The sequence below is a fragment of the Hylobates moloch genome, unplaced genomic scaffold (assembly GCF_009828535.3).
Source record: "Hylobates moloch isolate HMO894 unplaced genomic scaffold, HMol_V3 SCAFFOLD_15, whole genome shotgun sequence".
In the NCBI taxonomy this organism is placed as follows: Eukaryota; Metazoa; Chordata; class Mammalia; order Primates; family Hylobatidae; genus Hylobates; species Hylobates moloch.
Genome location: NW_026652290.1, coordinates 98,403,469 through 98,427,332, shown reverse-complemented (window position 1 = coordinate 98,427,332; position 23,864 = coordinate 98,403,469). Strand labels below are relative to the sequence as shown.

The 23,864-nt window shown below is 59.9% G+C and overlaps 1 protein-coding gene, 1 non-coding gene and 1 pseudogene across 4 annotated transcripts; 2 read left to right on the top strand and 1 right to left on the bottom strand.

The window, feature by feature from the left end:
- Positions 1-6: 6 nt before the first annotated feature.
- MED16 (mediator complex subunit 16) lies at positions 7-21,286 on the bottom strand. Of its 3 annotated transcripts, XM_058428690.1 has the most exons (15): positions 21,175-21,286; positions 19,306-19,492; positions 18,466-18,573; positions 17,972-18,141; positions 13,755-13,805; positions 13,194-13,625; positions 12,299-12,404; positions 9,189-9,344; positions 7,916-8,127; positions 7,058-7,264; positions 5,134-5,344; positions 3,340-3,473; positions 1,998-2,193; positions 1,043-1,259; positions 8-796 (listed from the first exon to the last, which is right to left on the bottom strand). In XM_058428690.1, the coding sequence occupies exons 2-15, from the start codon at positions 19,472-19,474 to the stop codon at positions 517-519; spliced, it is 2,649 nt and encodes an 882-aa protein (XP_058284673.1). In that variant the 5' UTR covers positions 19,475-19,492; positions 21,175-21,286; the 3' UTR covers positions 8-516. The 3 variants fall into 3 exon arrangements, with proteins under 3 accessions (XP_058284672.1, XP_058284673.1, XP_032032299.2); XM_058428689.1 differs by lacking the exon at positions 13,755-13,805 and having other exon boundaries at positions 7-1,259; XM_032176408.2 differs by lacking the exon at positions 13,755-13,805 and having other exon boundaries at positions 8-1,259; positions 1,998-2,190.
- LOC116482908 (transcription elongation factor SPT4-A-like) lies at positions 14,238-14,859 on the top strand (annotated as a pseudogene).
- A 286-nt stretch (positions 21,287-21,572) lies between the features above and the next one.
- On the top strand, positions 21,573-21,679 carry LOC116484428 (U6 spliceosomal RNA). The gene has a single exon (XR_004252586.1). It is a non-coding gene; the product is annotated as a U6 spliceosomal RNA (small nuclear RNA).
- The last annotated feature ends 2,185 nt before the right edge of the window (positions 21,680-23,864 follow it).

Here is a 23,864-nt window from a genome sequence, read left to right as displayed (position 1 = left end):
CCCACAGCCAAGCCGGGGCCTCCCCTGGAGCAGGGCTGCTGGAGGTTCACTTCATTTCCTTCCTTCTGCTCATCTGTGTTTTCTACGAGCGATCGGTGGCTCAGAGGGTTTGCGTGTGCTCCTTGTCAAACGTGTGTCTCAAACAGGCTGGAGGTCTGATGGGCCTGGGTTCAAATCCTGACTCGGCCACTTCCTGACCACGTGACCCGAGACGAGTGGTGGTGACAAGGTCCCGCCCTTCCCTGGCTGGGTTTCCTCACCGTGAAATGGGGTGACGAGGTCCCACCTCACAGGGCTGCTGGGTGGCCAGGGTCAGGTCAGCTCAGCAGGCTTGGGTTACCCAAACCCCACATGTTCCAGAGAAAGGCCAGCCCCGGGCCCTGCAGGTGACCTCTTACCCCCGGGAGATCCTCCAGAGGAGGTGTCTGTGCTCAGCGGGGCCCCGGGCCATGCTACAGCGTCACTCCATCAATAGAGGGATTTACGGCGAGGCCTGACATCCAGAGGGGCCAGAGACTAAGGCAGGGCGCCCTGTACAGCAAGGCCGGCGCGGTGGCTCACACCTGGAATCCCATCACTTTGGGAGGCCAAGGCGGGTGGATCGCCTGAGGTCAGGAGTTCAAGACCAGCCTGGCCAACATGGCAAAACCCCATCTGTACCAAAAATACAAAAAATACCTGGGTGTGGTGGCTCATGCCTGTAATCCCAGCTACTGGGCAAGCTGAGGTAGGAGAATCATTTGAACCCGGGAGGCAGAGGTTGTGGCGAGCCAAGATGGCACTACTGCACTCCAGCCTGGGCGACAGAGTGAGACCAAGTTGGGGAGAGAGAAAAAAAAAAAAAAAGGCGAGAGAGTGAATGGAAGGGGCCGGGTGCCCGTGTTGGGGGTGGTTCATGACACAGCAGAGGACACCACTAGGGGATGGAGTTAGGGACACCTGGAAGGAAGCAGCAGTCATGGCCGTGTGGATTCTGGAGGCCTGGGGCAGGACACGGAGGGAGGGAGCGTGTGTTTGGGGACTAATGCAGGGACAAACGCACCTGGCGAGGCCGTCGAGCTGCAGGGTGGCAGCACTGCCAGGCAGCGTGGGCGCCCGGCCGAATTGCAGACGAAGGGGCTGCTTGGGCTGCAGGCGGCTGACCAGGCCGTCGCTGGCGGGCAGCCAGTCCAGGCTGGGGATAAGCAGCTGGCTGGGCAGCAGGCAGCACTCGTCCACCAGCGCCTCGTCCGGCTCGCTCGCTGGGCCCTCATCGCGACCTGCAGAGACGGGTGGCCGAGGTCTCAGCACCCCTGCCTGGGGCACCGCCCGGCCACCCGGGACATACTGGGAACCCCTCCAGATCAAGAGCACCAGGTCAGGGCCCCGGCTCTGCCTGCCTGGGTGACCCTGGGGTTCTCTCCCCCTTTCTGGCCTCAGTCAAGAGACTCCATCATTCACTTAAAAAGTACTGTGCCTTGCCGGGCGTGGTGGCTCACACCTGTAATCCCAGCACTTTCGGAGGCTGAGGCAGGAGGATCACGAGGTCAGGAGATCAAGACTGTCCTGGCTAACACGGTGAAACCCCATCTCTACCAAAAATACAAAAAATTAGCCGGGCGTGGTGGCGGGCGCCTGTAGTCCCAGCTACTCAGGAGGCTGAGGCAGGAGAATGGCGTGAACCCAGGAGGCAGATCTGAGCCTGGGAGACACAGCAAGACTCTGTCTCAAAAAAAAAATAAAAATAAAAAGTACTGTGCCTTTTCCAGACACTGGGATGTAAGAATGACGCAGCCCGCCCCCGCCCTCCTCACATACACACAACCCGACAAGGAGAGACAGCAAACGGGTGCCTGGAGTGGCTGCCATCCCAAAAGCACCCACACCGAGCATGGACCTGTGCTGGGAACTGGGGAAATGGCAGAAATCAAGGCAGAGCCATTGCCACCTGCAGGGGCTTATGTTCTGGCGGGGGACTCAGGCAGGGCTTGTGTTTTGGTAGGGAGGGGGGGCCTCACAGCAGATCCAGAGCTTGGTGAGCAGGCGGAAGAGCAGGGACATGCTGTCCTGGGTATCTGAGGTGGCCGTGTACACGGGCAGGCAGCTGGGCTTCAGAAGGCCCCAGATGCGGATGACCACCATCAATTCCCGAAGCATGCCCAGCGAGGTGCCGTCCCGCAGGAAGCTGTGGCCCGGCCTCAGGAGAGAGCCCTGCTGGAAAGAGGCATCGGTGTGGCTGGGGCGGTGGAGGGCGGACGGTGATGGGATGGTCTCTCGGGGTCGGTGGAACCCCGACCTGGGGGCGACGGGCAGGGTCTGGGACGTTTGTGGTGGTCAGGACTGGGGTGCTCCTGGCACGGAGTGGGTGGATGCCGGGGACGCTGCTCAGCGCCCTGCAGGACCCAGGACAGCCCCATTTGGAGAGTCGTCCCATCCCTGAGAGTCTTCAAGACTAACAAGACTAAGAGAAGACTCTGGCTGAGGCCAACGTCCCCACCTGCACGTGGAGGAGCAGCCACCCCCTCCCACAGCTGAGTGCCCCTGGTGGCTGTACTGGGACACAAGAGGACCAGGGAAGGGAGGCCCCGGGGGTGGCCCCTGGCAGCCTAAAGCCCCACAAAAAGCACAGAGGGACTTCAAACTATCTGTGCCTCCCCAGCAGGATGAAGCTGGGGAAAATAAATCACAGGAGGGGCAGGACAGAGTGTGGGGGCAGGGGGTTGGGGGGAGAGGTTGGAGCCCTGGTCAGGGGCACACAGGCCGCAGACCTGAAGGGTGGGGGTGTGGATGGAGACTTGATTTCAAAGCCGCCCACCCCAGGCGCAGAGAGCTGGGGAGGGTAAGGGGTGGGGGCAGCAGCAGGAGCAGGGCGAACCGGGCTTCGTGTAGGGGTGGGGTTGAGAAGGAGCAGGGCCTGGGAGGCGGGGCTTTGAGAATGGGCAGGAAGGGTGTGGCCAAGGAAGGGTTTCTTGCAGAGTAAGCTTCGTGGAGGGGAGGGGAGGGCTCCGAGGTGGGGCAGGGCTTCCAGAAAGGTGGGCTAGGAAGTGGGGCTTTGAGAAGAGACAGAGTCAAGAGATGGGGCTCCAAGTAGAGATGGGGCTCCAAGTAGAAGTGGGGCTCCAAGTAGAAGTGGGGCTCCAAGTAGAGGTGGGGCTCCAAGTAGAGGTGGGGCTCCAAGTAGAAGTGGGGCTCCAAGTAGGGGCGGGGCCGAAGTGGTTTTGAGGGGCGGGGTCTGGGAGGCAGGGCCCTGATGAGGGGCGGGGCTGGGGCCGGGGAGGCGGGGCCCGGGGATGGGCTGGTGCAGAGCCAAGGAGGCAGGGCCCGGATGAGGGGCGGGGCCTCAGGGGAGAGCGGGCGCACCTGGTTGGGTAGGCTGGCCAGCAGGTACAGCACGAAGTCGCCCACCCACTGCAAGAGTTGCTGCAGCGCCTGCAGTGTGTTCATGTCCAGGACAAATTCCTCCGTCTTGAGATTGATCATGACCTTGTCAATGTCTGCAAGGAGACGTGGGTTGGGTCAGCTTGGGCCTCTTGTACACACAGGGTGATCTAACTGCACCCCTCAGTCCTTCGACCTGCACCGAGTGCCCACCCAGTGCCAGGACACAAGGGGACCCACACTGGGAACGAGAAGGGGGCGATGGCGTTGCCAGACAGAGAGGAACCGGGAGCTCTCTGCCTGCCCACCTGGGGGCCGCTGTGCTCAGCACCAACCAGCTTCTCTTGACCTGCAGGCCTTGGCGCGGGCAGGTCCCCATGCCAGGGCCACCAGTGCTCAGGCCTGGCCCGCTGGTGCACATCTGCCCCCTGCTCCGAGGTGAACTCTGTGAACACAGGGGCGTGTCCACACTGTGCAGCTGCAGCCACCCCCACCCGGCAGCTGGCGCTGGTTACACACCGAACAGATGCCTCTCGGATGGCCCCACAGAGATAACCACGACTGTGCACGTGGCTCCCAGCTACCAGGAGTGCCACGTGCCCACAGTGAACTGGGTACTCCAGACAAACGATAACCCTAATTTTTCTTTTTCTTTTTTTTGAGATAGAGTCTCGCTCTGTCGCCCAGGCTGGAGTGCAGTGGCACAATCTCAGCTCATTGCAACCTCCGCCTCCCGGGCTCACGCCATTCTCCTGCCTCAGCCTCCCGAGTAGCTGGGACTACAGGCGCCCGCCAATATGCCCGGCTGATTTTTGTATTTTTAGTAGAGTGGGGTTTCACTGTGTTAGCCAGGATGGTCTCGATCTCCTGACCTCGTGATCCTCCTGCCTCGGCCTCCCAAAGTGCTGGGATTACAAGCGTGAGCCACCGCGCCCAGCAACCCTAATGTTTAAAAGAAACATCCTGCCAGGCACAGCGGCTCACGCCTGTAATCCCAGTGCTTTGGGAGGCCGAGGCGAGTGGGACACCACGTGTTGGGTGGGCCTGGGCAAGCTGCTTAGCCTCTCTGCCTCAGTCTCCTTATGGCAAAATGGAAGAAGGAGCGGACCTGTCGCACAGGACCTGGGTGCCGGGTCTCGGCCTGGGAGCAGCATCTCAGCCCCCAGGGGTAGAGAAAGGTGGAAAGATTGCTTGAGCTCAGGAAGTCAAGACCAGCCTGGGCAACACAGTGAGACCCTGTTGCTACAAAAAATTAAAAACCGGGTGTGGTGGTGCATGCCTGAAATCCCAGCTACTCCAGAGACTGAGGCAAGATTGCTTCAGCCCAGAAGGCAGAGGCTGCGCTGAGCTGGGATTGCACCACCGCGCTGCAACCTGGATGACACAGTGAGACCCTGTCTCTAAAAGGCTGGGTGTAGTGTAATCCCAGCCTTTAGGCTGTATGCCAGCACTTTCGGAGGCTAAGGCGGGCGGATCATTTGAGGTCAGGAGTTCGAGACCAGCCTGGCCAACATGGTGAAACCCCGTCTCTACTAAAAATACAAAAATCAGCCGGGCATGGTGGCTCGTGCCTGTAATCCCAGCTACTTGGGAACCTGAGGCAGGAGAATCACTTGAACCAGAGAGACAGAGGCTGCAGAGAGCTGAGATCGCACCACTACACTCCAGCCTGGGGGAGAGAGTAAAACCCTATCTCAAAAGAGTAAAAAGAATAAATAAAAATAAAATAAATCAATGAAAGCAGCCTCGAGGCCCCAGGCGCGGAACGGGACCCACCGACGTCGGTGATCTTGGCGCAGATCTCGGTCAGCCGGTCGCCAGGGCTCTTGTCGGGCGTGTTGAGGAAGTGTGGGCGCAGCAGCGACTTCAGGGTGGAGCTGATGGCGATGAGGAAGAGCTTGGTGTGGTAGTCGCACACGCGGGTGACCGTGCAAGGTGACAGCTTGCAGAGCGAGGCCTTCATGGCCAGGATCCGGGTGGAGAGGACCTGGGGGCAGGAAGCCGGGTCACCCCAAGGGGTCAGAGCAGAGGCGCCCGCCAAGGCTCCAGCCGGGGAGAAGAGCGGCTCGACTCTGACACCAGGCACTCGGTCAGCTGGGCAAGCTGCTTCGCCTCGGCACCTCAGCAACCTCATGGCGAAATAGGTGTGGAAGACCAGGCGCACAGGACCAGGTGCTGGGTTCTCAGCTGGGAGCGGCTCTGCCTCTGTGGGGGTGGGGGGGTGGGCGCTGATGTCTGGAGACATTTTTAGTTGTCACCACTGGGGGTGCCCCTGCCAAGTAACAGGTGGAGGCTGGGGAGGCTGCTCAACAGGACACCCCCATCCCAGAGGCTGCTGCAGCCCCCGATGTCCGCGGTGCCTGCGGGGAGAAACCCTGGTCTAGCGAGAAAGAATGAATGAGCTGAAGCATTTTGGGAGGGTGAGGTTGGAGGATTCCTGGAGGCTGGGAGTTGGAGAGCCTGTGTGACATAGGACACCCCATCTCTACAAAAAATATAAATAACTAAAAACAAAAATGAAACGCTTGGCACACAGGGACGGCCCAAGGAGGGAGAGGGCGAGGTCTCGCCATCACTAGCGCTGTCACCGGCTACAGATCCCAGCCACACGGGGGTTTAGCGTCGCAGCCCCTGCCTGGGTCTCACGTGTTTCTCGGCAGGCTGTGCCATGAATGGGATTTTTTTCCCATTTTATCTTCGTATCGGTTCTTGGTGGCACAGAGGAAAACAACTGAAGTTTAGAGGGCTGGTCCCACAGGCAGCTGCCAGCTGAGCTCATTAGATCTGAGGTCCTTCGCAGACACTCTGGGATTGCAGACACATGACCACATCACTGCAAGGGACCCTTCTGGCGCGCGGGCCTCCGTATCTGCTCTCTCCTCTCCTCCTGACAGGCCGGCCTCTGTGTGTTCATCTTCTGACCGTGTTGCCTGAGACCTCACACCACACGGCCACTGGGTGTGCACCCTGGAACCCGTCACATTCTGAGAGGATGGCTTAGAAAGATACCTCCAGACTGGGAACACTGGAGAGGGGAGCCGTCCGGGGGTAACAGGCGTTACCTGTGGGGCTTAATGTGTTACAGAGAAAACTTCCCAGGTAAGGAGGGAAAGAAAGTGCTTCTATGAGGTGCAGCTTTACCGGACGGGCCTCTGGGAGTACACCCCATGTGCAGCGTCACCTGCCGCAGGCTACCTGCCTCTCCTGCCCTCCGCCTGCCATAGAGCCCCCGACCTGCCACAGGGAAACCCCCCCAGCTGCTACCACAACCCCCACATCTGCCATGGGGACCTCTACAACTGCTGCAGAGACCTCCCCCACCCTCCAAGGGACCCCCCTCCCTGCTGCTGGCCCCTCACCACAGGGCCCCTGCCTGCCATGGGCCCCCACCTGCTGCAGGGCCCCCACCTGCCGCAGGACCCCACCTGCCGCAGGACCCCACCTGCCACGGGCCCCCACCTGCCACGGGCCTCCACCTGCTGCAGGGCCCCCACCTGCCGCAGGACCCCACCTGCCACGGGCCCCCACCTGCCACGGGCCCCCACCTGCTGCAGGGCCCCCACCTGCCGCAGGGCCCCCACCTGCCGTGGGACCCCACCTGCCACGGGCCCCCACCTGCCACGGGCCCCCACCTGCCACGGGCCCTCACCTGCCACGGGCCCCCACCTGCCACGGGCCCCCACCTGCCACGGGCCCTCACCTGCTGCAGGGCGGCGGTCTGGCGCGTGTACTCCTCGTGCAGCTTCTCCACCAGGCTCTGCACCATGCTGGGCTGCACGTGCAGCAGGATGTCCCACCAATCGTAGCCAGTCACCATGCAGTACTCCAGCAGGAAGAGCAGGTGCCGCAGCGCCAGCCCCACCTCCAGCGGGTGGCCCATGGAGGGTGAGAGGCGGAGCATGCTCAGCTGCCAGAGGGAGAGCCAGGTGAGACGTGGGGCCGCAACCTCAGCCGGGAGGGCATGAGGCCCTGGGGCTGAGGCGCGTGTCGTTGGGGGTAGGGAAGGGACCTACCCGGCGGCTTCTCTCCAGGGTGGCTCTGGGCCCAGGCCATGAGGGAGGGGTAGTTCTTTACCGACTCTACTCCAGAGGCTCCAGACCGACCCGTGGGCCGGCAAGCAGCCCACGACCGTGGGTGTGCAGGCCTATGTGTACACGCCCATGTGTGGTCCTGTGTGTGCACGCCCAAGTGTGGGTCTGTGTTTGTGTGCATGTGTCTGTACCTTTCTGTCAGGGTCATGGACAACGCCTCTGCGAACAGGGAAGGAACCCTCCCTGAGCCCCGACTACACTGGATGCCGAGCCGGGCTTACACTCGTCTCCTTTACCTGAGGAGTCTACCCCGTGAAAGGCGGTCCTCCCAGCAGCTCCTAGTTACGAAGCTCCTAACATGTGCTGTGGGCCACCCCAGGGACCTCGCTCAACAAGACGAAGCCATCACACAGACGAGGCAGTGCAGGCAGGGGCTGGCGAGGGGCTTGCACCTGCGGTGCCTTCCGCAGGGGGACGCCTCCCTCTGGCACCCACCAGCCCCAGCCCCACGTGCCCCAGCAGCTCACCTTCCCCTGGCTGTCAATGCCCACCAGAGCCAGGGAGGTCCAGGAGAGCTGCATGGCCTTAAAGTGGACGGCGGGGCCCGCGCTGCGGAGGCGCTTGACGGCCGGCTCGTCCACGGGCCTCGGGGCCGCGGAGCTGTAGAAGACGGCCATGGTCTGCAGTGAGAGCCGGTGCACGATGTGGACGCTGCCATCGTGGAAGGCCAAGGCCAGCCCTGCGGGGCACGGGCACTGCTTACACATGGGCAGGGCCCAGGACACGCCCACCGGGGAGGGGCCGCCTGCTCTGCAGGGTGTGGAGAGCCGAGGCTGCCCATCTAGGGGGTCAGCCCCCGCCAACCGGCATCCAGTGCCCGTGCCCCCAGCCGTTAGTTACAAAGTCCCTGAGCCCCAGGGGAGCAGGAGCCAGCAGCCTTGGCCACACTGCTCCCAGCTGGGGCCATGTCCTGGCTGACGCACCCCTCAAGGAGCACGGGGGAGGAGGGCGCTACAGGTGAGGGAGCAAGGGTTGGGGCTCCTGGCATCCCAAAGAGAAGCATCTTAGGGTGGTGGGCTGGGGCTGTCAGTCACACTGGGGTCTGCCTCTGTACGAAGACCGGGGGGAGGTGGGGTCCAGAGCCCAAAGCTCCTGGAAAAGAGGATATGAAAGGAGTCCCTGCAGTAGAGAGACTGGAAAATGGAGCATAAACCTAGGGTTTTGAAGCAGGGAACCGCATCCCCTCAACCTCTCTGCAGGCTCCAAGGAACAGCCCTGAGCCCTGAGTGGGTTTTGATAAACGCTCTTTCCAGGGAACCAGGGAAGAACGGGAGCTGGGGGAAGGAAGGGCCTGAGCTAGGGTGGACTTGTCCCCACTTTACAGCTGAGCAAACGAGGTCAGCACCACAGAGTGCACAGACTCACTCAGGGGCACTGATGCCATGGTTTGATCTCAGGACCCACATTACAGCTGCTGCAGCACAGAAAGGAGAGGTGCTGCCTACCCAGAGAGGAGTTCTGCCAAGTTCCCCCATGCTACCTTGTTGATTTGCAAGGACTCTTTACATATTAAAGAGCACTGGATCTGTCTGCCAGCTTCACAGATCCTGAAAGATGGGATCTGCCTCCTAACTGGGAACCCATCAGAACCCAGGAGGCTGAGCTCCCACAGTCCCATGGCCTGTGCTCAGGGTCCACCTCCCCTGGTGTGAGCTCCCACGGCCCCGTGGCCTGTGCTCAGGGCCCACCTCCCTTGGTGTGAGCTGAGGCCCCGCGTGGCTGTCACTGGCTCCACCGTACCGAGGCCAGGGTAGAACTGTGTGTCGCTGGCCACCTTGAGGTCAGTGTTGGTGAGCGAGATGGGCAGCTTGGGCAGTGCCACGGCCGACACACGGTCCAGATCGTTGGTGGCCGAGAGGATCCGCCATTTGAGAATCGTGGGCTGTTTGTCACCAACTGAAAAATCAGGGACAGGAAAACAGGAAGGCAGTGGAGTGAAGACAGGCTCAGACAGCCGCAGGAGCCCAGCAGGGCCTGGCATGCAACCCGCCCAGTGCCCTTCCAAGGTCTCATGCCGCCCTGCTCCCATGCCCGGAAGACCAGGCCTGGCCAATCCGAGCACTCTGTGCCTCGACCACTCATTGGTCCCGGGACGGGCACATGACCCACGGTGGGCCCTGGGATTTCACGGAAACCTGTCGGGCGGCGCCATCTCGCCCCCTTGATGGAGCGGACAGTGGGGAGACGGCGCCACCTCAGACCTGCAGCCATGCAAACCCTAACACTTGCTCAGCCTTAGCCAGCTGGGCCAGGATTTCCATCCCTCCTCATCTACAATTCCAATAAAGCCATGCGGGACGGTTGCACCCACAGATCTGCTGCCTGGCAGCCCCTATGTGAAGACGCAGCTCCTCCCAACGGGGCAGAGACTTCTGGGAATCTTGGGCCAAGTGTTAGCAAATGTGACACGGCCGGGCACAGCAGCTCACGCCTGCCATCCCAGGACTTTGGGAAGCCAACGCCAGAGGATGGCCTGATCCCAGGAGTTCAAGACTAACCTGAACAACACAGCAAGACCCCATCTCTACAAAAAACACAATAAACATTAGCTGGGTGTGGTGGTGCAAGCCTGCACACGCCTGTAGTCCCAGCTACTCAGGAGGCTGAGGTAGGAGGACTGCTCGAGCCCAGGAAGATGAGGCTGCAGTGAGCCAAGGTCACACCACTGCACTCCAGCCTGGGCAGCACAGCAAGAGTCTAGCTCAAAAACAAAAAACACGGAGGCCCAGAGAGCGTGTGTGAGGGGTCCTGCTCTTGCTGCACGTGGGACACGGAGGGCAGCCACAGCCGGCCTGCTGGAGCATGTGCAGCCAGTGGACAGGCCACGCCACCTCGGCTGCTAACCACAGACACATGGGAACCAGGAGAGCACAGCTGAGGCAGCCACAGAAACAAACAGCGCAGGGCTGCTGGTCTGAGCCGCCCAGTTTGGGGCTGGCTTGTTACTCAGCTGAAGCTGACTACCACACAGCTGCTCTGTGCCACCCGCAGCATGAGGTCTCTGCCCTGGACGGGCCATCATGGTCACAGAGCCTTGACCTCCTGCAAACCTGTATAGGGGTCCTGTGAGCAGCATTCCCCGGGGGGAAACTGAGGTCCAGAGAGTGGCTGAGACGCCCGGAGGGCACACAGTGGCCAGGGGTGGTTGGCCCTCGTGGAATTGAGCCTCTCATAGGAAAGACAGGAAACTCAGCACCCCAGTGCCGGGTGAAGCAGCTGCCATGACAACCACACCCCCAGCTGGTGCCCAGGGCGCCCTCACAGCCCGATTTACATCCCCTCCTCCATCCAACCGACGGCTGTGGTCAGCATTCCTAAATGATGGGGGACTCGAGGCAGGGAGAGGCTAAGCTGCTAAGTGGGGACGTGGGGCAGTGGGTGAAGAGCTGGGCATGGCGGGGACCGAGGCCTGGCATAGTGGGCACATGGGGAGGTGGGGGGAGTGATGGGTGCGGCGGGGACTGTGTCAAAGTGACTCCCAGCTGCCGGGGACGTGAGACCCGAGAAAGGCTGTGGCGTACGTGTGACACGTGGCTCTCAGGGCCGAGCAACAGCTGGGCCAGCAGGTGAGGATGGCTGCAGGAGACGAGGAGGAGCGTCGGAGCCCAGGAGTGCCCAGTGGCCTGGCTGTGGGCGGATGGTGGACACAGACGTGCCTGGCGGGGGTACCGGCCAGTGAAGCTGCAGGTCCGTGCGGCCCCACCTGCCACAAGGGGTGGCGCCAGGTGCTGCCGCAGGAGCCAGCGCAGCCCAAACTGCCTGTGACTCACCATGAGCCCCGGGGGAAGGAACGAGCCCGGGGCGGGCTGTGGGGGGCGGGTATGGGGGATTGGGGGGGGAAGGAATGGCAGCGGCCCTCTTCACCTGCCTGGTGACCCACTACAAGCCCCCGGGGAAGGAATGCAGCGGCCCTCTTCACCTTTACTGCCTCAGAGGCCACAATGGGCAGTTGACGTAACCACCTGCAGGCCCCAGGAGCCTTCGGAGCCTCTTGACATGTGCTCATTGGTGGCTTCTGAGGAGCGCCTGCCCCACCTGCCCCTCCGGCCGGCCACTCCAGGGTCCATTAGCGCTAATCGGCAAATGCCTGCTTGCGCTCTCATCTGCCGGGAAAACATCTCCCTTCTCCAAGGTGGAAGCCAGCCTGGAAACCGGCCCGCAGCCTCTGAGGCTCTGAAAACCAAGCAGCTGTTCTGGCCCCCGCTCATGGCAGGCGGGCGTCCCTGCTTCGCTCCAGCCCCAGGATTTTGTGCCGGAGGTGGGGGTGACAGGCTTGGCTCCGTGGGTGCGGGGGGCCCATCGGGCAGATAGAGATGGGAATGGGGGCCCCAGAAGAGGCTGCTGGGGAGGGGGGTGGGGGTGGGGTGGGGGGCCTATTCGCAGCAGCCTCAGCTGACCCGCTGAGCCTTGGCTTCCTCTCCCTGAACCAGGTTCCGGAGGATTCCGTGCACTGCCCCTGCCCGGTCTGGCCTGTCCCCTGCTGCCGGACGGCCCCACCCACAGACCCATGCTCCACAGCCGCCCACATGCCTGCAGCCCCTCACCATGTCCCTGCTGGGTGAGCTCGGGTGAGCAACGGCACCTCTCTGCCCTCGGCCCCGCACAGGATGGTGGCAGCCGCCGCGGCGGCAGCGTAAGGACGGAGGAGTCTACAAGCCTAACACACTCAGAATGCGGCAGGCGCGGGGTCGCGGCCGAGATCCTAGCACTACCGGCGGTCGAGGCGAGAGGATCGCTCAGGGCCGGGGTTCAGGACCAGCCTGGGTGACACAGCAAGACCCGCCTCCAAAATAAAAACCAGCTGCCCCCAAGGGCAGGCCCAGCGCCTCCGCAGCCGGCGGGAGACTCACCCACGGGGGAGATCTGCTGGAAGATGTTGTTCACGGGGAGGCCCTCCTTGCGCAGGGACCAGCACTCCACGATGCTGCTGGTCTGGCTGGACGCGCACAAAAGCACCTGCGGGGGAGGTGGGGGTGAGGGCAGACCCGCACTGCTGTGCTGGTCACGCAACCGGAGCCTGAGCCGTGGGACCCTGGGGCCGTGCACCGCTGGGCCTGTCTCCTCGGCCACACCTGCCCCTCGGGCCCTCCTGGATTCCGGCCCAGTCCCCAGAGCCCAACATCCACTCACAGGAACGCAAATGTCCCCGGATGGCGCCCTCCCACAGGGAGAGCAAAGGGACAGAGGGAACCAAGTCAGGGGCTTCGAGGAGTTTGGGGCGTTACTGATTCCTAATTACAACGGGAATCCAGGCGACCTGGTATGGTCGGCTAAACAGCGGCCCCCAGGACATCCCATCCTCAGCCCTAGGACCTGTGGCTGGGCCGCCTCTCACACAGAAGGGACCTGCGGATGGGATTCGGTTCAGGACACTGAGACGGGAGAGGATGTTGGGGGTCCGGGGGCCCCAGTGTCCTCACACGGTCCTCAGGAGAGGATGTGGGAGGTTGAGATTCAGAGACAGGAAGAGGCTGTGCTGTGGCCATGAAGCGGGAGGAAGGGGCCCCGAACCGAGGGATTGGGTGCCTCCAGGTGCTGGGAAAGGCAGAAAATGGGTTCTCCCCTGGAGCCCCCGGGAGGGACCGGCCCTGCCCACACCTTGGTTTAGCCCATGGAGGCCCACATGGGTCTCCACCCCCAGGACCCTGAGAAGCAGCGCTTCATTCCAAGCCCACGTGATGGCCCACGCCCGCTCGCCCTCACCCGCGCCTGCTCACCCGCGCCCACTCGCCTGCGCCCGCTCACCTGCTCTGACATGTCCCGGGCCAGGAACTTGAGGTGGGTGATGGCGGGGAACTTGTCCTTGCGGTTGAGGTCGGTGGTGCAGCGCATGAACAGGGAGGGCAGGATCTCCGTGTCGATACGGCACTTCTCGCTCACCACGCTCACGCACACCTTGTAGAACTGCACGGGCGACGTGCTGCTGCCGTCCGCCGTGGCCACCACGATGTTACCGCCGCCCGTGAAGGCGATGTCGGCCAGGGCCACACGGCCGCGCAGCCGGCACAGGCTCTCGGTGGACGTCAGCACTTGCCCGCTGGGCTTCAGCAAGGACACGGTGACCAGGCCGCTGACCGTCACCGCGATCCAGCCCTCCATGGGCTTGCCGCCGAACAGCGTGAGTGACGGTGAGAACTTGACCCGGGAGAACTTCTCCCCGAAGCTGGAGGCGCCTGACTGTGGAGAAGGGAGGGAGGGAGGAGGGAGGGGCCACTCAGGCTCACGGGGGCTGCCCCCTGTGACCCCCACAAACACACAGAACCACGCAGAAGCCAGGAGAGTGTGCACTTGGGTTCAGATCCTGACCTGGCCACCTGAGCCGTGTGGGATGTGGTCCCCTCTGACCCTCCGTCTCATCTGTAAGGTGGAAGGAATGGCACCTTTGCTTTGGAGGACAGTGGGGAGGATTAAATGGGTGAATGTGTGTGCAACAGGAGTCACTTCCTCTTTCTGTAAAGGGACAGACACCAGCATGCTCGGTCTGGGAGCCAGGTGGTCCCTGTTGCAATGACTTGGCTCTGGCTCTGCCATGCAGCACACAGGCAGCCGGGCGGCTGGTACCAATGAGCCCCACTCACAAACCCAGGCGGGGGCCGTCGGGCCCTGGGCCGCACCGTGCAGACCTGAGCTGCAGCACTCAGGAAGTGCTGTGTAAGCACCAGCGGCTGCTGCGGGCACTATTTGATTTCAAATCAAATTTGTCAACTCATTATTTACATACAGAAACATCCACCCTTCTTTCAACATGAGTCTTTTAAGAGATGGGGTCGGCTCTTCCCATCGGCGAAGATGGCCCTGGAGACGGTGCCGAAGGACCTGCGGCATCTGTGGGCCTGTTTGCTGTGTTTGCTGGTCAAGGTACTACAGACCAGTTTGAATATGATGGTTGTGACAATTGTGATGCATATCTACAAATGAAGGGTAACCGAGAGATGGTATATGACTGCACCAGCTCTTCCTTTGATGGAATCATTGTGATGATGAGTCCAGAGGACAGCTGGGTCTCCAAGTGGCAGCGAGTCAGTAACTTTAAGCCAGGTGTATATGTGGTGTCAGTCACTGGTCGCCTGCCCCAAGGAATCGTGCGGGAGCTGAAAAGTCGAGGAGTGGCCTACAAATCCAGAGACACGGCTATAAAGACCTAGCAAGATGCAGGGCTGCCAGCATCTTTGCTCTCCACCTCCTGCCTCTGCTTATTTCTTGTTCTGGAACTAAATGAACAGAACTTCAAATGCTTCCTACCCTCCAATTCAGACTCAGCTGACTGTTGAGAGAGCAGCACATCATTTTATCATTTTATCTTCTTTGGACTACAGGTGGGGTGGGAGGGATTTGGGTTGGTGGATTAACAGATGGAATTGAGGAGAGAGTAGGATGCTGATTTTCCTACCCGTGGCCCAGGTCTGTGCCTTCCCCACAAAAAAAAAAAAAAAAAAAAAAGAGAGATGGGGTCTTGGCTGGGCGTGGTGGCTCACTCCTATAATCCCAGCACTTTGGGGGGGCTGAGGCAGGTGGATCCCCTGAGGTCAGGAGTTCAAGACCAGCCTAGCCAACATAGTGAAAGCCTGTCACTAATAAAAAATACAAAAAAAGGCCGGGCGCAGTGGCTCACGCTTGTAATCCCAGCACTTTGGGAGGCCGAGGTGGGCGGATCACGAGGTCAGGGGACTGAGACCATCCTGGCTAACACGGTGAAACCCCGTCTCTACTAAAAATACAAAAAATTAGCCGGGTGTGGTGGCGGGCACCTGTAGTCCCAGCTACTCAGAGAGGCTGAGGCAGGAGAATGGCATGAACCCGGGAAGCAGAGCTTGCAGTGACCCGAGATCGCACCACTGCATTCCAGCCTGGGCAACACAGCGAGACTCCGTCTCAAAAAAAAATACAAAAAAATACAAAAAAATTAGCCGGGCATGGTGGCGGGTGCCTATAATCCCAGCTACTCAGGAGGCTGAGTCAGGAGAATTGCTTGAATCCAGGAGGTGGAGATTGCAGTGAGCCGAGATCGCACCATTGCACTCTGGCCTGAGGAACAAGAGCAAAACTTTGTCTCAAAAACAAAAAACAAAACAAAACAAAAACAAGAAAAATGTCTCCATGTTGTGAAAAAATGCGAAGAAGAGAAAAGTGTGTATCATATGTATCGTATGACTCCATTCTAAGTTACAAGTTAAAAACAAACACTTCTTATAGCAAGAAGCAGGTCCAGAAGTCCAGCAGCAAGCCAGGCCTGGTGGTGAGGGGCTGCCATGGCGATGACTCATCTGGTGTCCATACCACACGTCTGTGTGCGTCGCAGGCCGGCATGTCTCAGAGTATGTTAAAGGAGCACATATGCCTTTTATTAATATAATTAAAAACCAAAAATTTGGCCCGGCGCGGTGGCTCACGCCTGTAATCTCAGCACTTTGGGAGGCCGAGACGGGTGGATCACAAGGTCAGGAGTTCGAGACCAGCCTGGCCAAGATAGTGAAACCCCGTCTCTACTAAAAATACAAAAATTAGCCAGGCCGGTGGTAGGTGCCTGTAATACCAGCTACTCGGGAGGCTGAGGTAGGAGAATCACTTGAACCTGGGAGGTGGAGGTTGTAGTGAGCCGAGATCACACCACTGCACTCTAGCCTGGGTGACATAACAAGACTGTCTCAAACAAAATGTATTTGGTTATTTGAAAAAGCGAGGCTCTGACTCAGGCCACAGCTGGGATGCACCTTGAGGACGTCAGGCTCAGTGAGAGATGCCAGACACAGAAGGCTACGCAGTGTGTGATCCTGTTTCTATGAAATGTCCAGGACAGGCAGATCCACAGAGACAGCTGGGTCCCGGGGTGGGGGATGGATTGAGGTGACACAGGATGGGAACCAGGTTTCCTTTTGGGGTGACAAGAATGGTCTGAAGCTGGGCGCAGTGACTCACGCCTGTCATCCCAGCACTGTAGGAGGTCGAGGCAGGCAGATCACCTGAGGTTAGGAGTTCGACACCACCCTCACCAACATGGAGAAACCCGGTCCCTACTAAAAAACAAAAAAGCAGCCGTACGTGGTGGTGGGCGCCTGTAATCCCCGCTAAGGAGGCTGAGGCAGGAGAATCGCTTGAGCCCAGGACGGAGAGGCTGCAGTGAGCCGAGATCGCACCACTACACTCCAGCCTGAGCAACAGAGCAAAACTCTGTCTCAAAAAACAAACAAACAAGATAAAGGTCTGGCCAAGAGGCTCACACCTCTAATCCCAGCACTTTGGGAGGCTGAGGCAGACGGATCACCTGAGGTCAGAAGTTCGAGACCAGCCTGGCCAACATGGTGAAACCCCCGTCTCTACTAAAAAAGTACAAAAATTAGCCAGGCCTGCTGGGTGCCTGTAATCCCAGCTACTCAGGAAGCTGAGGCAGGAGAATCGCTTGAACCCAGGAGGCAGAGGTTGCTGTGAGCCAAGATCGCAGCACTGCACTCCAGCCTGGGGGATAGAGCGAGACTGTGTCCAAAAAAAAAAAAGATAAAGGTCTGAGGTTAGCTGCACTGGTGGCTACACAACATGACGAGTGTACACGAAACCTCCGGACCGTGTGGGCTGCGCACTCTCAGCGGGTGAGTTCTAAGGTCTGTGAACTCCATCCCGATAAAACTGTTACCAAAAACAGGAAACACAGACAAGCCGGGACCGCAAGGTGGGGAGTACACCCCGGAGGGCCCGTGTGGCATGAAGCCGGTGCTGCGTGCACCGTGAAGCCCGTGCTGCGTGCACTGTGGCCATGCGCTGACAATGGCAGTCCCTGGGGAGTGACTCAGGAAGGGACGAGAGAAAAGATCTTATCCGCTGCATCCCTCCAGGAGGGCCTCCTAGTTCCTGCGAGAGCCCCAGCACAAGCAGGTGCACAGAGGCACAAAGCTGGGGTGGCTGTAGGGCCTTTGCTGGGAACATCACCGAGACCCCGCCAGCAGTGAGGAAACCGCCACACAGAGGTGTGGAGTCACAGCCTGAACCCAGGTGCCCCCACCAACCCTGGCCACGTCTACTCCTAACTGTGGGGCTGAATCACAGGGAGCATAGAGAGCGGCTCTGGGATGTTACTAAATCAGAGGGTGGCCCACATTCGGAAGACAGCAGCCACCAGTTATACAAGCAGCTAGCTAAGGACAGTAGCCTCCAGTGAAAGAGATGACTCACTGAGAACAGCCACCCTCAGTTAAATGAGGGGCCACTGAGAACGCAGGTGCCAATGACAGCCGGACTGTAGGTGGGGGCCAAGCGAACAGCCACCCTCAGTTAAATGAGGGGCCACTGAAAACGCAGGTGCCAATGACAGCCGGACTGCAGGTGGGGGCCAAGTGAACAGCCACCCTCAGTTAAATGAGGGGCCACTGAACACGCAGGTGCCAATGAAAGCCGGACTGCAGGTGGGGGCCAAGTGCAAGGTTCAAAAAACCAGGGGATGCTGGTGATGGAGAGGAGGAGAGGGGCTGGCAGGTAGCTGGGTGGGGTGACATCTCATCCACCTCACCCGCTCACTCGGGCAGGACACTCACCTTCTCCACATGCAGGGCTAGCTTCACACCGTTGTGCAGCCAGGACAGGGCCACAATGGGGTCCCCCTCCACTAGGCTGCCCACCGAGCTCTCCCAGCTATTAGCCAGGTGGTCCGCCATGCTCCAGCACTTGATCTGCCCGTCGGCGTCTGCTGACAGGAGCCGGGAGCCTGAGGGCAAGAAGCCATCATTGCGAACCTTCCAGGGATGGGCAGAGTGCTGCGCTGCAGGACAGCACAGCACCTGGGGGAGCCAGCCCGGTGAAGTGGTCTCGGCCCAGGTAGGGCAGAGCAGCAGGTGGCACGAGGCGCGCTCCAGAGACGCCTTGAGACACCTTGAACAAGAACGATTCAGGCCACTGTGCAAAGAGCAGCAAGTGCAAAGCTGCAGACCAGGGGCTCCAGACCCAGCGCAGGACTCCAGACTGACCAGAGAAACATGGGGCCCCCTGCTCCGGGGTCGCCACCCCTGGCCACATGGACCCAGCGCCTCACCTGACTGGTCCCACTCCAGGCAGGTGATGGCCTCGTGGTGCTCTGAGGGGATGGAGTGCAGGTCCCAGGGGTGCTCCGTGTCCAGGATGTGGATCATGCGGGTCAGGTCTGTGGGGACGGGGTATAGTCAGCACCGCCTGGCACCGTGGCCTGGAGGCGATGACGACGACCCCAGGCAGGCTCCAAGGAAGCCAGTGCGTGTCCCACCCCAGGGAGGTCACGGAGCTGCTGTCAGCGGAGTCGACAGCTCAGCAAACAGGCTGTCCCCTGACACGAACACAGCAGGCCCGTGAGGTGCCACAACCGTGTCTTTAAAACCAGATTAGAAGAAAATGACGCCAAAATGTGAACAGTGGGAGGAGCCTCTCCACAGCAGGTAATAGGTGGCTTTTTTTTTTTTTTACCCTGATTTGATTCCAATTTTCTGTGGTTTTCTAATTTTCTCTAATGATCATGTATTATGAGTGCCTATTACTCAAACAATGGAGAGAAGACAGGCACAGCCACCACGTACCTTTCAAAAACCAAACAGTGACACACACCGTCTGGAAAACTGGGGCACGTGTCTCCAACAAGCCTCCGTCAACCAAGGCCCCAGCTCGATTCGATCCCGCACATGGGGCGTTCTTATGTCTCCCGGCACCAGGTTTGGGGGGCACTGAATCCACCCTCTGTAACCCCAGGAGGCTGAGGCTCTCACCCAAGTTACAGAGGAGGGCCGAGGAGAGTGAGGGGTGGCCTGAGAGACCGAGTCCCCGCAAGGCAGTGTGCCGGGCACCTGGGGAACAGGGCGGGACACCGTGCGGCCGGGAGGGGAAGCAGGTGGGAGGGGGGACGCACCCTGGTCATCACTGCGCAGGTCCATGGTGAAGGCGATGAGATTTCGGCAGGACCAGGCGCAGGCCAGGGGCACCGACGGGCAGTGGCTGCTCTTGGACCATTTCTCCCACTCACAGACGTAGGCCAAGTCCATCATCCCACCTGCCGCCGGCCGCCGCAAGTCACACATGAGGGCAGTCACCAGCTCCTGCGGAGGGAGGTGTGGCGGGTCGTCTATGTTGGCTGAGCACCCAGGGCGTGTGGAGTGCCAGGCCAGAGTGGGAAAACGATGGAGGACCGCGGTGGAGGGAACGGCCGATGCAAAGGCCCGGAGGCCAGACAGAGCCTGGGGCTGGGGCTGAGGGGGGATCGTGGAGAGGTCAGGGCCAGTCCTGGGCCTGTGCGTTTCTACTCTCAGCAAGGTGGGAGCCCGGGAGGGCTGGGACCTATTTGGGTTTCACCAGGACCCCTCTGGCTGTCTGGGGAACAGACCATGGGGCCAAGGGCACAGCCGGGAGGCGCGGCGGAGGGTCTGCGCTGGCCCAGGTGGGCAATGATGGGGGCGGCGGGTGGACGCTAGGTCTCTCCCGAAGGAAGAGCTGGCAGACAGGCAAGCGGTGGGGTGGCTCCCTGTGGCCGAGGCGGGGCAGGCGCACTGGGGCTGAGTGTGACAGGGAACACCTGTGGCCCAGCCGGGGCAGACACGCCGGGGCTGAGTGTGACAGGGAACACCTGTGGCCGAGGTGGGGCTGAGTGTGACAGGGAACACCTGTGGCCGAGGTGGGGCTGAGTGTGACAGGGAACACCTGTGGCTGAGGCGGGGCAGGCGCGCTGGAGCTGAGTGTGACAGGGAACACCTGTGGCCGAGGCGGGGCAGACACGCTGGGGCTGAGTGTGACAGAGAACACCTGTGGCCCAGCCGGGGCTGAGTGTGACAGGGAACCGAGGGAGCGCCTCCTCGAGGCTTTCTAAGCGCCTGGCATCTGGACGGGCTGTTTCGCTTCACAGAGGCAAAAGCCCAGCGAGCCTGGAATGACCCCCAACCCGGTACTCAAACCCTAACCCCGACTCCCTACTTCTTCAGGGCCTGCCCCAGGGCCCCAAGGCTCCGCCACAAGCCTCTAAAAGTCTTTCAGCCCCGCCCCTGGCCCCCTTTGCTTCCCACACTTCACTTAACCCTTTGAGCCCATGGCCTCACCCTAAATTCTCAGGCTACACCATAGGGGTCCCAGGTACTCTCCAGGTCCAGCCTCCAACGCCCTTAGCTCTGCAGGCCCAACCCCTAAAACTCCCCAGTCCCCAGACTCCACCCCGGGGACCCCATGTCCTCTCCAGGCCCTTCCCCCATCGCCCCAAAACACGAGGCTTCATCCCAGGCACCCCATAGCCTCTCCAAGCCCCGCCCCTATAACCCCCAATCTCCAGGGTCCATCCCAGGGACCCCATACCCTCTCCAGACCCCTATAGCTCCGCAGTCCCCAGTCTCCACCCTAGGGACCCTATTCCCTCTCCAGGCCCCGCACCGATAACCCCCCGGCAGTCTCCAAGCCCTGCCTCTACAGCCCCCCAGTCCCCAGGCTCCACCCCGGCGACCCCAAACCCACTCCAGGCCCCGCCCCTACGTCCCACCAAGCACCTTCAGCCCCGCCCCAAACTCTCCTTAGGCCCCGCCCCGAACCCAGCCCCGCGGGCCTCAGGCCTCCCCGGAGTTTCCGCCGCAAACCCTGAGCCCCGAGCCCCGCGCCCCAGGCCGCCTACCCAGCAGCCTTTGCTCCCGGCCACGCCCCTGACCCCGCAGGCCCCGCCACAGCCGCTCCGCGTTCTCTGGGGTCCGCGGCCGCGATCAGAGGTCCGTCCGCCCTCGCCGGGCCCCCGAAGCCCCGCGCTCACCTGTCCGGCCCGTGCGCCAAGCCCAACGGGCGTCCGCGGTGCGAACTTCCCTAGCGCCTCAGCTCCGGCGCCGCCATCTTCCCCGGTACCAACCAGTCGCCTGAGCCGCGGGGCCGCCTCCCAAAGACTTCTGGGAGGGCGGTGGGGCTCAGGCTCCGCCCCGCCTCCGGGGCTATTTGCATACGAGCATTTCCAGTAATTCCCAGCAGCCACCGTAGCTATATTTGGTAGAACAACGAGCACTTTCTCAACTCCAGTTAATAACTACGTTAGTTGCATTACACGTTGGACTAATATAAATAAAAATTAGACCTCTAGGTCATTTATGAAAAGTCGCCCTATATGTACAGAAATTCGTTCTACGGGCTTTAAATAGCTGGTGGTGGGGTTGTACGTTCGTGCTCGCTTCGGCAGCACATATACTAAAATTGGAACGATACAGAGAAGATTAGCATGGCCCCTGCGCAAGGATGACACGCAAATTCGTGAAGCGTTCCATATTTTTTTTCTTTTTCCATACGGAGTCTTGCTCTATTGCCCAGGCTGGAATGCAATGGCGCGATCTTAGCTCCTTGCAACCTCTGCCTCCCGGGTTGAAGCGATTCTCCTGCCTCAGCCTCCCGAGTAGCTGGGATTATAAGCATGTGCCACCACGCCCGGCTAATTTTTGTATTTTTGGTAGAGACGGGGTTTCACCATGTTGGCCAGGGTGGTCTCGATCTCCTGACCTCCAGATCCGCCCGCCTCGGCCTCCCAAGAGTGCTGGGATTATAGGCGTGAGCCACTGTGCCCGGCCTTTCTTCCATTTTCTAATGTCCAAGAGTGGGGAAACTGTAAGCAAAGTCACCGACCCTGTTGAGTATTCCTACTTCCAACCCCATTCCCACCTCCTCCTCCAAAAGCCAGTTTAATGCAATGGATGTTGTGCTCTTCTATTTTTATTTTTGTTTGAAACAGGGTCTCTCTCTGTGGCCCAGGCTGGAGTGCAGTAGCGCGACCTCGGCTCACCGCAACCCCAGCCTTCCAGGCTCAAGCGATTCTCCTGCCTCAGCCTCCCGAGTAGCTGGGACTACAGGCACCCGCCACCACGCCCAACAAATTCTTGTATTTTTGGTAGAGATGGAGTTTCACTATGTTGGCCAGAATGGTCTCAGTCTCTTGACCTGGTGATCTGCCTGTCTCAGCCTCCCAAAGTGCTGGGATTACAGGCGTGAGCCACCGCGCCCAGCCTCTTTTTTAACATTTTAATAGCGATGGGGTCTCACTATATTGCCCAGGCTGATTTAAAACTTCAGGACTCAAGCCCTTCTCCCACCCCGGCCTCCCAAAGTGCTGGGATTATAGGCGTGAGCCACCTCGGCGTCACTGCATGATTTTTGCAAGAATTCTGCAAATATAAAACTGTTCCAAAATTACAAGTTAACAATGGCCCAAATATCAGAGTGTTTTTTCTGGATCAGGGTTCGGTTCTCCAAGAGGGCCACTCAGTGACCTTACAGAAAATCCCCATTCCCAGGCAGCAGGTAGGGGTTTAACGTTCTCAGGGGCCCGGGTGTGGTGGCACACACCTGTAATCCCAGCACTTTGGGAGGCCAAGGTTGGAGGATAGCTTGAGTTTGAGACCAGCCTGGGAAACATAGCCAGACCCCGTCTCTACAAAAAAAATTAAAAATTAGCCGGGTTGGGGAGGGGGGGCACTGGGCAAGGTGGCTCAGGCCTGTAATCCCTGAACTTTGGGAGGCTGAGGCAGGCAGATCACCTGAGAACAAGAGTTCGAGACTAGCCTGGCCAACATGTTGAAACCACATCTCTACTAAAAATACAAAAATATTAGCTGGGCATGGTGACACATGCCTGTAGTCCCAGCTACTCGGGAGGTTGAGGCAGGAGAATCACTTGAATCCAGGAGGTGGAGGTTGCAGTGAGCTGAGATTGTGCCACTGCACTCCAGCCTGGAGGACAGAGCAAGACTGTCTCTAAATAAATAAATAAATAAATAAAATAGCTGGGCGGGGTGATGCACACTTGTAGGACCCGTTACTTGGGAGGCGAAAGTGGGAGGATCACTTCAGTCTGGGAGGTCAAGGCTGCAGTGAGCTGGGATTGCACCACTGCACTCCAGCCAGGGCAACAGAGCCAGACCCTGTCTAAAAAAAAAAAAAAAAAAGGCCGGGCGCGGTGGCTCACGCCTGTAATCCCAGCACTTTGGGAGGCCAAGGTGGGAGGATCACGATGTCAGGAGATGGAGACCATCCTGGCTAATACAGTGAAACCCCATCTGTACTAAAAATACAAAAAATTAGCCGGGCGTGGTGGTGGGCTCCTGTAGTCCCAGCTACTCAGGAGGCTGAGGCAGGAGAATGGCGTGAACCCGGGAGGCGGAGCTTGCAGTGAGCCGAGATCGCGGCCCCCCGGAACTCCAGCCTGGGTGACAGCGAGACTCTGTCTCAAAAAAAAAAAAAAAAAAAAGAGATTGAATTCCTAACTCCCACTACCTCAGAATGTGACCTTATTTGGAAACAGGGTCTTCGCAGAGGTAATCAGGTTAAAAGGAGGTGATCAGCATGGGCCTAACCCAATGACGGGCGTCATAGAGATGGATATTTGGGCACAGACACGTGAGGAGAGGACAATATCAAGACAACACACAGGGAAAACTGCCACTTCGAGATGAGACCACAGCAATGTGG